Consider the following 17,903-nt stretch of genomic DNA (forward strand, 5'->3'; position numbering starts at 1 on the left):
CTTAGCAACAGCGTATTAATCTAATTCATGCGCTAGAGTGTCGGCCAATCAGAAAAGATTAGCCGGAACTATACAAAAAAATGTTATCTGATAACTGCGCTAAAATGTCAAAGATGATTTCTCGTTTTAATATTTTACCGTGAATTTCGGCGTTAAATAATTTATTGGAAGTTAATTAAAGTAATCAAATCATGTTTTAAACAGATAAAAAATATCCCTTTTTACATAAGTCTACTTCAAATCATCGTAGGTCTGTCTGCATGTACATTTCTTCATACATGTATATTTCTTCGCCTACTTTGAAAATACATTATATATTCAACTGTTCACTTCATTTTGATACGTTGAAACACCAAATTACAGCTTATCAACAGTGAGAATGATCCTCGCCATATTTGAACACGCCGGATAGTCAGATGAGACATTTTTTTTTCAATGAATGAACTACCTGAGCAACTACATATTTATATCAAATAAGCCTACGACAAAAAAAAAATAGTACCACAAAAGAAAATGCATTATCATCGTATAAGATACTTTTTTTTTACTGAAATTTGAATTAAATGATTTTCGAAAATATAAATAATAGAGATAAATAGATTATTTATGGTTTTTTTTAAACTCGATGCATTTTCTCATTCTCATCTCATCTCAGGGCTCCGCCCTTCGATGAGATGAGAATGAGAAAATGCATCTCGTTAAAAAAACATAAATAATCTATAATTATAGTGAAAAAAAAATCATCTTAATTATCAGAGTTATTCTTTATAAATTTCATAAGAATTAAGTGTCCTGAGCCTCAAAATGTAAGATTGGAAAATTTCAAATATCAAAAATGATAAACTGATCAAAATTTCTAATTACTAGTAATTTATTGATAGACAACTTTGTTGCAAATTTTCGTTAAAACCATGATTATTTTATGAAGAAAAAAATTCCATTTAAACATTACAACTTTTGCATGCATATTGTACAATATAAAAATCTTCATGCATATTATTATGAAGGAAAGGCATTAATCACACACAAAATAAATCTATTAGGCAGATCTCAGAAGAGCACAAGAGATTGCTTTAAAAATAGAATGCCTCTGGAAACAAAAGCATATTCAGTTTGGAAGGCTCAAACTACATGGTCATCTTAGATACAGAATTTATAATTGAACTTTTCATTTCAGGGCATAATAGAAAGAAACAAATAACTCGTACAGTTGAGCCAATTGTAGATACCAACGAAGATGAAGTTGTCATAAGTACACTTAAAGTCAATCCATCCATGGGCAATATTCGTTGGAAACGATATATACAATTACTGGGAAATAGGAAAAGGATGGTTTTAAAAGACAATTCTCTGAACTAAACAAAAGATTAAAGAATTGACTTGGTGCTGATAATGGAAGATAATATACTGATATACTGAGCAATCAACTGAAGAGATCCAATTAAATGATTTTTTTGCCATTAAAGTATCATCAAAGATTTTAGTACTTGTTGTCTTTTTGGAGAAAAGTGAATCACAATGTCCTGAATTCAAATTTAATACCAGACTATAACTTCATAAAATTGAAGGATTACTGTAAATTCAGAAATTGGGTGTTAAATGGTCCAGAATTTTTAAAGGAGAAAATTTTGGGAAAAGTTAATGGACCACAGACATTGACTCTCAGGTGATGAGAAAAGATGACTTGGTCCTTTGGACTAGATGAGTTAAAAACTTATTATGTAAAGGTCAAGAATTGGGACACTAAAGAAAACAAAATTCTAAAGAAACCTTGCTAATGATATATTAGGTGATTTCCCCCCCCCCCCCCTCACAATTAAATGCAATTGAGATCAATGTGAGGGGAGATAATATCTGTATTATATGCTGCAATATTTTTTCCATATTATAATAACATTTCAAAATACTCTACTAATCTATAGAAACAAACTATCTCATCATTATCTGCGAATCAACTCATCACTTCAAAGCCGCATGATTAAATAAGTGAAATTTTGTTTAATATAATTGGATTCATGCCTCATAAATAAAACATATTAATTACAAATAACTTCTACTGGCCAACTTTGATGTCCATAGGGAGAATTTGTCTCTCTCCTTCCCCCTGAAATATTTGTAAGGCTTTCTTTAGAAAGAATACTCCCATTCTTCTCTTTTCTTTCATAGACCATGTGCTGCTTATTCCATAGTAGTCCCCCCTTTTCTTATTAGTTAACCGGTTCAACGCTGAAAATAGAATAATGAAATATGTTATTTAAATGAATTATGGCATTCAATTAACAAGTATATACTGATGTCATAAGTAAAATTCCAGTGTTCAAATTTACATACTAGAATGATGTGTTGAAACATTTGCCTGTTTATATAATTATTACTGCATAAATAAATCAATCCTTTGATAAAAAGGTCTTACTACGTGTATCATAAAACTTATCATTGATATACTGAACCATGAAAATAAAGTGAAAGTGAATCAAACCCTCTCACATGTTACGTAAACTGTAAAATGATTCCATAGACCTACTTAAAATAAAAATAACACTTCATCTGTCCTTCTGAATCTAGTATGAATTGACATTCCAAAAAAGGACTTCAACTTTCAAATTATCTCAAAATGAACAAGTGAATCTGTGAAATACTGCTCACTAATGATACACAGCCCCACTAAAAGTAAAAGGTAAACAGGAAGCTGTTGAGTAATGAATCTGAAAATTACACGGTATAGCTAACTCATATAAACCCTGAAACAAAATTTCAGAAATCCTTGTAATGTGTCCTAAGAATGATGCAACCAAAAATATTCATGGGACTGACTGACTACAGAAGGACCGACAAACAGAGGTAAAACAGTATACCCCAACAGCAGGGGTATGAAAATTTCTTGATACTTGCAACTATAAAATCTTTCAAATAAAACTGTTTTATGTATTTGTATACAAAATCAAGGAATTATCAAATGAATTTATTTAGATATTTTTAATCTATGATTATCAAATATAATAATTATGTTGTTTTGGTTATGTAGAATTTTGTGTCATACATTGTTATTGGAATATAGCAGACCAGAGGGAGAACAGTGAAAGTACCAATCAAGCTTACCCTAATGCATCCCAAGATTATCATTTGTACTTTAAAAAATACATGTTAAACTTACAAACAGAATCCACCATGCATGCCTCTCTGGTATAGGCCTCTACTGGTATCACATTTTGAAAGCAATGTAAAGAAACAACACCTAAGTTATCATTCCATATATCAAGGATATGCTTCACTTTATTACACACCTACAAACAATATCATACTTTATCAAATATAAAGATATACTGTATATTCAGAAAAGATTGCGATGTTTTATTATTGCGAAAATGCAACAGGGTTATAATCGCAATAATTTAAACTTTTTGAAAATGAAGCCATGACCTTTTGATACATATACTAGTTATTGTTAAGATTGATTCACAAGGTGACAGGTGGTACAATGTTTTTTTAAAGTTTCTAAATTCTAAACAGTTGGCTCCACTATTGTCTCCCTGCTATGGTAAGGTTGATTTCACTAAAGAATTGGAGAGATAAATTCATCTGATTGTTATAGTTGGATGAATCTGAAACATGTTGAACATTCTTCTTACATTATAATACAGAGAAATTTCACACATGTGAATTTAGATTCATTTGAATCTTGGGTGAATTTCACATCCAATGAGCTATATGTGAAACTCATGTGTACTGATTTTAACTGAATTTTCAGTGAAAATAACATGTGTTTTTTTCACATGAAATTCACATGAATTTTCTACTATAGGGTTATTGCATGAATATTGGGGAATATTGTCCTGAGTAGAATTTTATATTGCACGAGCTTGGGAGTGCAATATATGTTCTACGAGGGACAGTATTCCCCAATATTCATGCAATAACCCTTTTATTGTATAGCAATATAATATTTAAAAGTAAAAAATGGTTTAAAATAAGATTTTGTTGTTGATGACGTCATGAATATTGAAGATTTATTGCACTGGCGCAATATAAGAATTTATTCCACGCTAACTTTTGGTTACGTTATGTGGGAAATATTGTATTGCTATACAATAAATAATGTTATTCATAAAACATCTTAATATTACAACACAATCAAAATCATGAAAAATTGCATTTTTGTTATACATGTTGTAAAGCTCATGTGAATTTCAACTATTCCAGTATAAAGTTCTTTGAGAAAAGTTTCACATGAACTTTTCATGTGAGCACAATCTTTACAACTCTGATGTTTGATAATTTCATCCATCTGTTAAAACTGGTCATTTTGGTAATACAAGGGTAAGTGATAAGACTTAAAGGACAAACAAAATTATCAGCCTTTGCCAGCACTGTATGGCTAGCTCTAACAATCAATATTCATTCCTTATAATTCACTTTACCTGTGGCTTTGGTTTCTCCATGTGTCTAATGGCCTCATATAGATGACAATAAGGTCTAGATCTTTTACCCTTTCCGATATAAAAAATGGAGGCCACAAAAATCTTGAATGACTCTTTTTCACCTATAATACAAAAAAAAAGTATAAGGAAGGATAAAAACAAGATTGTTAGTCTTTAATTAAAAATTCACAGAAAGAATTAAATTCCTTTAAAGAGAAAAATGTTGCATAAAATTTTTGATTAATCATATCATGTATATCATTCAAGTAGATCTGATTTTTTAAAGTTCATTCCATTAATTATAAACATGTATACTTAGTTTCAGATTGATGTGTCAAGAATGTCTAAGTCTTTGAACAAAACACTGAGACAAATAGACGAAGCATTTGATGCACAGACTGAAATATATTATGCTTTCAAACTTTCGTAAGCAAGGCATAGAAAATAACTAACTGCTTTTCTTTAGACATCATATCAAGATAAGACTTGTTAAAAGCCAACTCATAAGACAGCAGAAAATCAAGGAACTATTTCCAGTGATTTTTTTCCCACATAATCTATACTTGCCTAATGAATGCATCCTGTTGGGTAAGTTCTTAGTTACTCTCGGGTCAAGCAGTAAATAATTGAAAGAGGACTTTAAATGACCTTCTCGCCAACAGCGGTCAGTATTACAAAAAGAAGAAATGAGTTTGTCCTCTAAGGCATTCAGTCCTGACGGACCCCAATCAATAAAAGCTTGACATAATTCTGGTGAATAACCTGGAAGGAAAATCTGTTTATAATAATGTACTCACATGCAACTTGCATGACTTTTTGGCTTTTGTTTATTTGATGCATGTATTTTTTGCTACTGTGGATTCATATATTTTCGTGGGTTTCAATTTTCGTGGATTGATGAAAAATTGCATTTTCGTGTATATTTGATTTTGCGGTTGTCTATCTTTGCATACAAAGCATATAGAAAATTTATAATTGGTTGAACATTAAAATTTGTTGTTAACCTGTACCCACAAAATCCATGAAAATTAATGAATCCACAGTAATAAAGCCCATTTTGAAGATATTTGTTCAGTATGCATGTCCTCCAAAACACAGAACTACAAGATAAAGTAAATGTTTTCAATGAAGGGGAATTTTTCGTTATTTTGTTTTGTTTTTAGTTATTATGTCAAGTTTATTATAGCTCCCTATGTGGTATGAGTTTTGCTCATTGTTGAAGACTGAACTGTGACCTAATGTTGTTAAAATCTTCGTCATAAGGTGATGAAGGAGACCATCATGACACTGGTGGAGAGCTGTCTCATTGGCAAACAGTCGTGAAACAAACCATATTGTTCTATTTTTATATGATATTGTATTAATTTCAATATGAGAAATTAATAAAAGTGCCATAAAATGTGTAGAATTCAAAATCACTTGTTTCTAACCAAATAATATAGAGTACTCCAGAAATGTTAGCTCTCTCTTAGCTTTCTCATGTTTTTGTTCTGACCAAAACCCAAAAGTACAATCTAAAGTCAATCAGATCCTTTCGCTCTATAAGCCACACTTAAAAAAAATTGGGTTTGCCCAAACCCTACCCAAAGATTGAGACAGTGGGGAAAAAAAAAAAGAAATTGAAGTATCAGATGTTTATAAGTCTTCATGCCTAGTTGATTAAAAAAAAACGTCTTCAAATCGGGCCAATAAAAGAATTTGAGTAGGCAGCTTTTTTCTGGGTAGGTAGCCTTTGGGCAAACAGTCCTATTATTTATTATGGCCTAAGTTCTACATTTGATATCCTTAAATACAAACCTGGTTGTTTTGCACACAGCTTCAAGTATCCTGGGTCTTCATTAATTTTGTTTAATCTAACAAGATAAAGTTGCCTAGTGTTGTCTGTGATTGGTCCTGGATTGTCTCCCTTATCAATTAGCTGGTCTCTTATTTCCTGGTTACTTAATTTTGTAACCAGTTTGGGTACCTGTGATGATTTGGGATCCTCAGATAAGGTTGATGTATCAGAAAAGGCTTTCCAATCATATAAAACTGTCTGTTGTGAATCTACGGTGTTCAAACTACTAAAACTACACAAGCTGTCCAGGGATTGTCTGCCACTACTTCCCTGTAAACTTGGTAGGTGGCGCTCAATAAATTGTATACCCTTTTCTTTGTCAGTGTAAATATAATCAATAGTGGAAGCATTACTTATCATACTTGATGTACTATCTAAAGAATTTCGCTGTAAGCGAAAGCTATTATTCAGTACATCATTTTCTGCAGTTGATACTGACGACTGCTTGGAGCCTATTGAGGATAATGACTCTTTCAGCCTACACATTAAAAAAGCCTTATCAACGTCTTGGTTGACAACAAAAGTTTTATCAGTTTGACAAGGTGTTACTATTTTCTCAGCAAAACTGACCCGTTTCTTTTTATTAACACTATCTTCTGTCAGTATTGAGTCAAACTCAGCGAAGTCATAATTTACAAACACATCACTGTTATTATTGTCCTCTTTTACGTTAGTATATTTGTGTCTCTCTATAAAACTGGCATCTGATGATAGAAGGGAATCATTAATTGACAGAAGTGATGGCTCCCAAGTCTTTTTTGTCTGTCTCACAAATCTTTTGTCGTATTCTGTACCTTGCCTACTAGTTCTGACCTTTCGTGTACAATGGTTGTTGTTGATGGAAAAATTAGAACTTTGATAGTTTGATGTACCGTTTTTGTCTAAAGTATTGTTATCTACTGTAGACTTATGATAGTTTGAAGTTATGTTTTCGGCTAAAGTATTTTTGTCTCCTGTAGATAAATGATAGTTCAATGTTCTGTTTTCTGCTAAAGTATTTTTGTCTCCTGTAGATAAATGATAGTTCAATGTTCTGTTATCTTCTAAAGTATTATTGTCTACTGTGGATATTAATTCTTTTGTATCTTTACTGCTACTTTGTTCAAGTATACTAGATGTGAAAAATTTGTGAGGATTATTTTGTTCTTCACCAGAACAAGTAATAAATGTATCAGATGATGATGAATTACTGTCAGATATGTCAGACAGAGGTATATATGGTAATGTCTGTGTTAGTTTGTCTGCCCATACCACATGTCGAGAAGGCTCCTCTGGTGTGGAACTTGAAGAAGATTTACAATAAATGATTGGATGATCTGAAAAATAAAAACAAAAAAATCCTATTAATATACCTCTATCATACAACATGTGGAAGTAGACCTACCATATGAAATTTCAAGCTCGCAGTTCTGTGAAAGTCTAACTATTGTTGACGTTTTTAGTGTATCACTTAATGTGCCTTAACATATCAGGATCTGTCACTAGGATGACAGTCTTGTTAGGCTCTGATATTTGTACACTCAAATTAATGATTTATTACGGAGATTTAAGAACATTCATGATTTCATTGAACATGAATTAATTAGTTTCATCTTCAACAAAAATCTCTCAAATCATTTATAGTGATGAATAGAAATGTTACTTTTATCAAACTGAAATATATCACCAGATCAACTTTCTATACTTTACTTTCTTTTATTCATGACAACCTTGTAAAATCACTTGAGTGCCTGGTGTAAAAAACAGAAAATTTTTCATATGGGCAGACATTATAAGTAAAAAACATAAGTGTATAAAAAATTGAAATTTTTATGTAAGGAAAACGTTTTCTGAGTATAATGCAGAACATTTGTTTATCATTACCGATTATGTTGATAGTACCTCAGTTGTCAATACAGTTATGTCTAAAATGTTCAGTAAATATGTTGAACAGTGCACGTGGCAAGGCAATTTACAATCAGAGAAAGCTTTATCTGGTAAAGGTGGTAATAAACTTCGTACATATAATCTATTTAAGAACAGTTTTGAAACGGAAACTTTTTGTAAAATTCCAATGCCATTTTCGCAAAGGAGTTCTTTTGCCAAATTTCGATGTGGTGTAGCACCACTAAGAATAGAAACGGGGAGATTTGAAAAATTAATTTTAAAAGATTGAGTATGTGATAATTGTATGAATATTTTAGAAGATGAAGCCCATGTTATTTTATCGTGTCCTTTGAATGATGATTTTGATTTTAGAAAAACATTATTTGATGAAGCAACACATTTTAATAGTGATTTTATGTCTTATGATGATAAACAGGAATTAGTGTTTTTATTTACAGATAATAATATACTTCGTAGCTGTGCCAAAGCCTGTAATCTTACTTTAAATAGACGTAGAAATGTTTTATACTGTAAATAATGTTAATGTCAATATGTTTTATAATAGATGCATTCTTTATATAATTTTTAATGTAATAGTCTGTTGTAATTCTGTACAGAATGGCTCTCTTTTTATATTTATATATTTTTACATTTAATGTAATGTTGTATTATATATTATTGAGAGATGAGACTTAAATAAAATATTGAATTGAATTGAATTGTGTAAACTATAGATGGCTTAGAAGTAAATGACATAGTATATATATGTTACACTAAATTATGGAGAGAATTGGGGGGGGGATGTAGAATTTGTTTACCTGGTGATGTGACATTTAAACAAACATTACTGCCACCACTATCACGATGTTTCACTTTGTCTAAATGCTTTTGAAATTCATACTGGAAGAAGTTCTCCTTCAAAGTAGATTTGTTAAAATCCTGCAGAAATAAGTCATTTTGATCTATGTCTTGCAGCTGTTTTCTATTGTTATTGATGTGACCTTCTGGAAAAGAACAAAACAAAAAATTAACATGAATAATGATATAATTCTAATAGGACAAAATGATATCATCTTACTATATAGGTTATACTGCAGATTCATTATCGGTTGACACCAAATTTAGTAGATTTTGTGGGTACAGGTTAACCTGCATTTATAATGTTCAACACAGTACAAATTTTCTATTGGTTTGAATACAAACTATTCTAATGCAACAACGATTGTAAGGTTCATTTTGATTGGATAACGTCACTTTCTTACAGGGCATCAATTGACAATTGATGCTATGGGACGTACACGCATGCGCAGACAGCATATGATAGATCTTAAATACATGTTTTAATGTTGTTTTCTGTCAGTTTCATTAGAATGGAGATAACAATATTATATTTTAAGCTCCAACGGCATCAACATGATCAATTTGGGATTTGATGGTCGCAAATACCCGTTTACTGTCTCAGCTAACGCGTCACCAGTAAACTTAATTTGCGACCATCAAATCCCCAATTGATGCCGTCGGAGCTTAAATTACAATACAGTTATCTCCTAAATCTAAAATCTGGAAAACAAATATCAACAAAAATACATACATAAATATTCATCGATCCACAAAAATTGGTTTCCAGCAAAATAAACAAATCTACAGTAAACTGTATATTGTTGTAAACAAACTTGAAAGTAGTTTGAGATTCTGCACAGTTGTCATGAATTAAACTCATTATATCTTTATGTTTTTTTTTGTATTTAGAACACATGTGCTTTTAAAACTATCAACTACTTAAAACTAACATCATTAATGTTGTTGGTTGATGTTACCAATAGTATCTTTTCTTATGCCTGGGCCTTTTATATCTTATTTCTGTATGGGATTGGTTCAGTGTTGAAGTCCCTATGATTTCTGATAGGTGTATGCATCCTTGTCTTTTGTACCCTGGTGGATAGTTGTTGTCTCAGTGCAATCAGACCACATCTCTGTCTCCTCAAATATGTCAATTTCCTTATTCAAAAGAAATGCTAGTATTTTAGATACACATGCTTTCCAAAAATTATGTATTTAAGGATATCATAATGGTTGAACAAGCAAACCAGTAGCTTAAAACATGCCGGTTTACGGTAAAATATGAGAAATTTATTGTTAAGATTATGATTATAAACCCAGGTTAAACTTACTGAATTCGTAAGTATATCTTGGTATATTTGACAGGGTGTCTTCCTCTGGATTCAGTAACAAACAATACACTTCAAGAAGTTTCACACAGTCATCATGGTTAAACTTGTGTGCAATCTCAAAAACACTACTCCCTTCCTAAAATAAATAATTCATTATATAAGGTAGCACTCAATAGTTACAATGTAGATGTGATAGCTAGTGTGCAGGGTGCAATAAAATTCATTTTCGGATAGCTGAGGGTTAATATAGTTGTCATAGTGGTTTAATGTGAACAAAATTGTTTAAAGTATGTATTATCGGCTTTTTTCTATATACTTCTATGACAGTCCACTTTTTGTATATCCATTGATCCAGAAATTACTGTAATTTTTTTTCCCAAGTTTTTGTTGCATGAACTTTGTGATTCAATTTAATGAAAAAATAAGGTGACAAACACTCATTTTTTATTTGACAATTTGATAGTTTCAGAAAAGGTACACTCAAAGTGATTTATGATTCTAGTTTGAAACAAATATTGGGGATATATGTGACATCTTGTGTCCCATTTTGTAATATTTAACAGTAAATAAATGCAAGATGCCATAGATACACAAAAAGAATTATATATTTTTTTTAAATCAAATCTATGGAAAACACAGTTCAATTTCTTTGAATTTCTAAACTGCAGGGTATTGTCTTAGGCAACAGGTTCAAGAAATGCCAGTAAATGCCAGTATTTAAATGGTGTTTTAGCCCTAACATTGTAAGATTGGAAAATTATTCAATCCTTTTAAAAAAATACAAATTTTATGATAAATGAATAATAAGATATGTACATTGTTATCAATTAGGTGATTATTAATGTTGGTAAAATTTAGTTACTGTAGACGCAGAAATTTTCTCGGAGGATTTAATTTCGTTTATTTCGAGGAAGGAATAAATCAATGAAATTAAAAAACCCACGAAAATTTAACATTTATATAATATCACTTCCATTTATTACAATCAACAAAATTAAATCCCAATGAAATCTTATTAAGACACAAAAACACGAAATTTTAACTCCACCAATAATTAGTGTTTCTACACTATATCTTAATTTACCCTATCTCTAATGTATGGATTTCCACCATTTTGAAGTAGCAGACGTAGAACATCACGGTCTCCCCAGCTAGCTGCTACATGTAGGGGTGTCGTTCCATCTGCAGATCTAAAAAAAAATATATTCTACATGTATATCCCTATGCTTCAACACTGTCTTTCATAGATAATTATATGTGGACAAACCATATACCAACTATAGTTTTTACCATGATTACAATATTACAGTTTCACAGATATCATGTCAAGTCTGTACATAAATGGTTAATGCACATACATGTAAATTAACATTAAAGTAAATATACCATTATATAATAATTCAAAAATTCTGTGGTAAAATTTGACTTACATAATGTGAATTCAGAATCAATGATTTGTTACTGGATATAGTTATCTTTGACAACACAGTGGCGGATCCAGAACTTTTTATAAGGGGGGCTGCTTCAGTCATGCTTCAGTGATTTCCTATACAATCAACCCACTTTTACCCACAAAAGGAGGGTCCCCCTGGATCATCCTATGCAGTATCAATTAATACCATTCCTGTAGAAGTTGTAATAAAATAAATTGTAAAAAATACCAGACGTACTGCAAGTTAAAAAAAAAGAAAAAAAAGTAGGACTGTGAAAGTTAGACTACCACTGCCACTGGAAATGTGGGTATATTGGATAGGGAGAGAAATTTGGCCTTATTACTGGCTACCTCAAACCCCTCAGATTTGTTGAAAATTTTCTCAATGTGCAGAGAGTGGTACTCTTTATAAACAATGCATCGATCAGATTTATTGTCCCTTTTCTGACCCGACATGGCTAGGTACTTATACATTCCACACAGCTAAACTGATGCTGTACTTTGGGAGCCTCCCTAATACCCAATTGAACAAAATGCATATGTTTCTATGCTTAACATACAACTATTTGAATTTTAAGTATTGGAAAGCAGAAAGTAGATCTCCGACAGCTCCAAAAAGCATTCACACATTACAACTCTTCAATGTTAATTTGCCGACAAAAAAATTTGTCTGCATCTGTTCAGTAGCTAAGCTTTTGAGAAAATACATGTTTTTCTTTAACATGTCCTTCACCTTGCAAAGTTAGATTCTGTTCAGCAGTACTAGAGAAAATGTGAAGAAAATTCTGAGTGAACTTGGTCACTTGGTGGCAGTTCTTACAAGATCCCAAGGCCAATAGAGTTTGCCCTAGAGATCAAATTCTGACACAAGGCACACAACATTAAAAAAAAACAGCTGCTCCTCAGGGCACAGCTTTATACGCAGAGGTTGGACCCTGAACATTTGGGGCAGTATGGACACAACATTCAAGCTTGATACAGCTCTGAATTAGGATTGTGATCAAATTCTTGACATAATATGAGTTTCTGACACAAAACAAATGTCAAGATCTTACAAATTCATATGCAATATTGTGCAATTAAAGATTTCTTCTTCAAATTAATCTTTTCAAAAATTTGGAATTTGAATTTTGGAGAAAAAAAAATGAAAACTACTACCACCTCCCTTTTTCTTGCAATAAGTCCAAAACCTGACATTTCTTTATACACTATTTACAAGTAGTGTAAGGGAGGTAAATCCAAACAAACCAAACATTGTATGTTAAAATTGAGAATGGAAATGGGGAATGTGCCAAAGAGACAACAACCCGACCAAATAAAAAAACAACAGCAGAAGGTCACCAACAGGTCTTCAATGTAGCGAGAAATTCCCGCACCCGGAGGCGTCCTTCAGCTGGCCCCTAAACAAATATATACTAGTTCAGTGATAATGAACGCCATACTAAGTTCCAAATTGTACACAAGAAACTAAAATTTAAATAATACAAGACTAACAAAGGCCAGAGGCTCCTGACTTGGGACAGGCGCAAAAATGCGGCGGGGTTAAACATGTTTGTGAGATCTCAACCCTCCCCCTATACCTCTAACCAATGTAGAAAAGTTAAAGCATAACAATACGCACATTAAAATTCAGTTCAAGAGAAGTCCGAGTCTGATGTCAGAAGATGTAACCAAAGAAAATAAACAAAATGACAATAATACATAAATAACAACAGACTACTAGCAGTTAACTGACATGCCAGCTCCAGACTTCAATTAAACTGACTGAAAGATTATGATTTCATCATATGAACATCAGGCACAATCCTTCCCGTAAGGGGTTTAGTATCATACCATCATAACATATATGAGAAGAACATAACCCGTGTCATGCCAACAACTGTTTTTAGAATAAATGTGTTTAGTTCCGACGCAAAGACCTTATCAGTGACTCAATATTAACGCCAAAATATGCAATCTTTAATGACTTGACAACAGTATCGTAATTATATCCCTTCTTAATAAGTCTATTCAAAGGTTTTGTAAGTTTATGAGGTGAATACTGACACCTTTGTGCTTTATAAAGAATATTTCAATAAAAAATTGGATGTGAAATACCTGAACGTATAAGAAGTCTGCATATTGAGCTATATTTACGAATGATGTCTTTATACAGATGATAAAATTTAGTAAATGTTTTGACTAGTTTGTGATATCGAAAACCCTGGTGTAATAATTTTTCAGTATTAATACATAAATTTCTCTCGTTAAAATCTAAAACATTGTTACATACACGAGCGAATCGTACAAGTTGAGATAAATAAACACCGTAAGATGGTGACAAGGGAACGTCACCATCTAAAAACGGATAATTAACCAAATTTATTCGTTCTTTGTGTAATCATACGTTTTTTGATTGAGTTAAGTCTGCTAATTGATATTTTATCGTACGTTTTTATATGTTGTGATGTTATGCTATTGTTTCAGAAAAAGGGAGAAGGTTTGGGCCCATTAAAACGTTTAATCCCGCTGCAAATGTTTGCACCTGTCCTAAGTCAGGAATCTGATGTACAGTAGTTGTCGTTTGTTTATGTAATATATACGTGTTTCTCGTTTCTCGTTTTGTTTATATAGATTAGACCGTTGTTTTTCCCTTTTGAATGGTTTTACACTAGTAATTTTGGGGCCCTTTATAGCTTGTTGTTCGGTGTGAGCCAAGGCTCCGTGTTGAAGGCCGTACTTTAACCTATAATGGTTTAATTTTTAAATTGTTATTTGGATGGAGAGTTGTCTCATTGGCACTCACACCACATCTTCCTATATCCAATTAACGATAGGAAATGAAAAATTATCCCTTTTATCATAAATTTTAGTATTCAGCTTTTCGTTAGTGATATAGATATCAAGATCGAGGAAAGGGCAGTGGTCATTGTTAGTATTAGCTCTATTCAAAGTAAGTTCACCAGGATCAATTTCATTAATACCTTAAATTTCATTAATACCTTAAATTGTTTTTGAATTACCTCCCTTACACATCTTTTAATTTATCTTAATTGTCCATTGACCAGAAAAACCTAGCCCCCCTTTTTTGTCCCTTATTCAAAAACATTTTGAGCCATAACCTCAAAAGTCATTATTAACCATCCCTTGATGGTATGGAAACTTGTGATATAATTTCAGAGAGATTCATACACTTAAACACAAGTTATTGTTTAAAAACTACATGTACAAACATGCCCCTAATTCCTAAACTGTTGGTACCACAACCCCAAAAATCAATCCTAACCTTCCTTTAGTGGTATTGAACCTTCTGGTAAAAACTTATAGAGATCCATTCAATAAATTGAAAGTTAACCTAGTTTTCCCCCTTTTTTAGCCCCTTTTTCCAAAACTACTAGAGCCATAACCCCCCAAAGTCATTACTTACCATCCCTTCATGGTATGGAAACTTGTGGTATAATTTCAGAGAGATTCATACACTTAAACAGAAATTATTATTTGAAAACTACAAAAATGCTTAATTTGGGCCCCCTATTTGGCCCCTAATTCCTAAACAGTTGGGACCATAACCCCCAAAATCAATCCCAACCAATCATCCTTTAGTGGCATTAAACCTTCTGGTAAAAAGTTAGAAAGATCTATTCACTTAACATAAAGTTATTGTCTGGAAACTAAATGCCTCTTTGGACGACGACGACAGGATACCATTATACAATGCAATTTTTTTTTGTATCTAAACAATTTGCATAACAATACCTTAAATTTGGATCCCCACCATAAGCTAACAGAAGCTTCACTGCTTCCTCTCCCAGTCCTGTCCCTATATGCATGGGAGCCACCCCCTCCACTGCAAGAACTTCATTAGGGTCTGCTCCCCTTCTCAACAATATATCTGCAAGTCTGTAAGGTAGAAAATAGAATGAAACAAGTGAATTTTTGCTGATTAATTAGTAGTGAATTAGAACTGAATCTTGGCAACATTGCCCTTTTGGTTGCTCTGGTATAATCCATCCTATATCATCTATCTTTAACTCTAGAGATTGATTCTATGTTTATTCTAGAGCCTTTTTAACAGAGCCTTTGTCACTCATCTGGCTCTATATGCTTTTCCAACATTTAAGACTGCAACATAATTCATGACTAAGATGTCTTGTTGTTGATCTTACAATTCTGATTGTTTTTATTGGTGTCAGTTTCTCTCTATCTACTATAGTTTGTTTTTCTTTCAAAAATATGAAACAGTAAAATTCATCATCAAATAAAGGGCAATAACTTCTATAAGATGTGGACTGCAAGTTTGTATTATTTCAACCACTGTTAATTCTGCTAATTGAGCCATATCACTGTCCTTGTAAAGTTGTTTTTACAAAGGATGACCTTGACAGGTAATTTTAGTGTTATGGTGGTGCAGAAATTCTGAACCCGTCACTTCTTGTAAATTGTATACATAAACATTATCCATTGTTATCCAGTGCAAAATAACAATCTTTATCGCTTGTTATATATAAATGTACTTGTGTATATTACAACAAACCATATTACAATGTATACCATACTGATAACAAATGATCATGTCACTACAATATAATAATTATTATTGTGAGGTTAAGTTCTCTGTCATTTATCCATCATCCACACAGAAACTTTTCTTCAAAAAAATATTTTTAACCTAACTCACAGGTTAGAGATATATGATTTCTTTTCTGAAACAAGTGCCTGTGACCATTCACCAGAACTTGTACGTGAAGTCATCTACAATGTATTGTTCAGTACTTTGGAATTTTGATTATTGTAATAAAGGAGTGAAAAATATATTTATTTTTTTGACGTACATGTACAACCACCGTATATAATAGTAATTTGTATAGCACTTCTAAAGTAAAAGAGTACAATATAATGCCTTCTTTTACTTTATGGGGCCCACAACCTACAATGTACAGTACATATATACAAGCCAATACTTTACAAAAAATCAGTACACCCGTATATAATTAAAAAACTGCAGTGCATAATAAACATGATAAATACACACTTTATTTTGTGGGACCCTCCATTATTTAACAGTAATGTTGGGATCCCCAAAGGAAATATACAATATATATATGTACATTGTCAGACATATAAAATTTATTTGTACAAGCTTTAGAAACATGATGCGAGGCTATGCCGAGCTTTTCTCCTGTTTCATAGCAAGTACAAATAAACTTGATATTTTCCAACAGTGTACATACCCATATTATTTACACCCGATACTTGATGTTAGCTGTTCAAATAGAAATCATTGCTTTTGATTTTAAAAAAAAATTGACTTAAATGCTGACCACGATGAGGACCCCAAATTGAACTGTTACCATTGGTTACTCAGAAAGAAATATACGTCTTATGGCTTGCTCAATGTTAAAGCGGGTAACAGGAGACATTATTTGTACATGTACAAATAAAGCAAAACATTATTTGCATACCTGTTATTTGTACAATATAAGGCTGATTGCAGGATAAAAGAAGGCTGATTTTTTTTTGGGCAGAAATATATGCCAGTCGACTGGTATTTATTTCCGCCCCATAACATAGATCTATGATATGTGTCACTGTGATCAAGAGTGTGAACATAGATGGGGACAAGCCAGAATGGGAGTGAATGTAAAAGGGACAAACAAAAAATTGGCAGTGAACATGATTTTGGGTGAGCTTACATGGATTCTGTTTAAATGTGGAATGAACAAGATCCCTGATTTCGACTTGTGTATTTAAACACTGGTTATGTTATCCATGGATTTGCATAAAATATGTTAAATATTACAATGAAGTTGTAGAAGAAAAATTAAATAATACAAATCTAAAAAAAAAGTCACATTCAAAAGACAAAACAACACTGAACATCCTCTCAAAATGGATTATAGTTATCAAAAGGTATTTAAATGTGGACATTAAAAATAAGGACTATCTGGTTTTGAATATATTTGTGTTTACTCTGTATTGTCGCCATTTAAGGCTTCAAAAAGTGCTTTTCCACTTTCTTGTTGTCTTTTGAAAAAATACAAATTTTCCGCCATTTGTCACATGATCATTTATACCTAAAATATGTCCTACCTATCTTACCCAAACATTTTTGATGTTATTTCTTTTAAAAATAGTTTTACAAAATTGAAATACATTTGTACATGGACCAACCAAAATAATAGATCTCATTATTGGTAAAT

The 17,903-nt window shown here is 32.0% G+C and overlaps 1 protein-coding gene across 1 annotated transcript; it reads right to left on the reverse strand.

Annotated features, from left to right (window-relative positions):
• Positions 1-1,448: 1,448 nt before the first annotated feature.
• LOC134714871 (uncharacterized) lies at positions 1,449-17,770 on the reverse strand. The gene is made up of 10 exons (XM_063576521.1): positions 17,674-17,770; positions 15,460-15,603; positions 11,377-11,482; positions 10,293-10,428; positions 8,940-9,125; positions 6,216-7,571; positions 4,986-5,180; positions 4,419-4,540; positions 3,155-3,284; positions 1,449-2,226 (listed from the first exon to the last, which is right to left on the reverse strand). Exons 1-10 carry the CDS (start codon positions 17,754-17,756, stop codon positions 2,054-2,056), a joined length of 2,631 nt encoding a protein of 876 aa, XP_063432591.1. The 5' UTR covers positions 17,757-17,770; the 3' UTR covers positions 1,449-2,053.
• Positions 17,771-17,903: the final 133 nt, after the last annotated feature.

This window comes from Mytilus trossulus, chromosome 4 (genome assembly GCF_036588685.1).
Source record: "Mytilus trossulus isolate FHL-02 chromosome 4, PNRI_Mtr1.1.1.hap1, whole genome shotgun sequence".
NCBI lineage: Eukaryota > Metazoa > Mollusca > Bivalvia > Mytilida > Mytilidae > Mytilus > Mytilus trossulus.

Coding starts and splice junctions, on each gene's coding strand:
- LOC134714871 (XM_063576521.1), bottom strand. CDS start 17,756: ATGGCGGAAAATTTGTATTTTTTCAAAAGACAACAAGAAAGTGGAAAA. Junction 10,429..11,376: donor ATCCATACATTAGAGATAGG/GTAAATTAAGAT, acceptor TATTTATTTTAG/GAAGGGAGTAGTGTTTTTGA. Junction 2,227..3,154: donor ATGCATGGTGGATTCTGTTT/GTAAGTTTAACA, acceptor TTCTATTTTCAG/CGTTGAACCGGTTAACTAAT.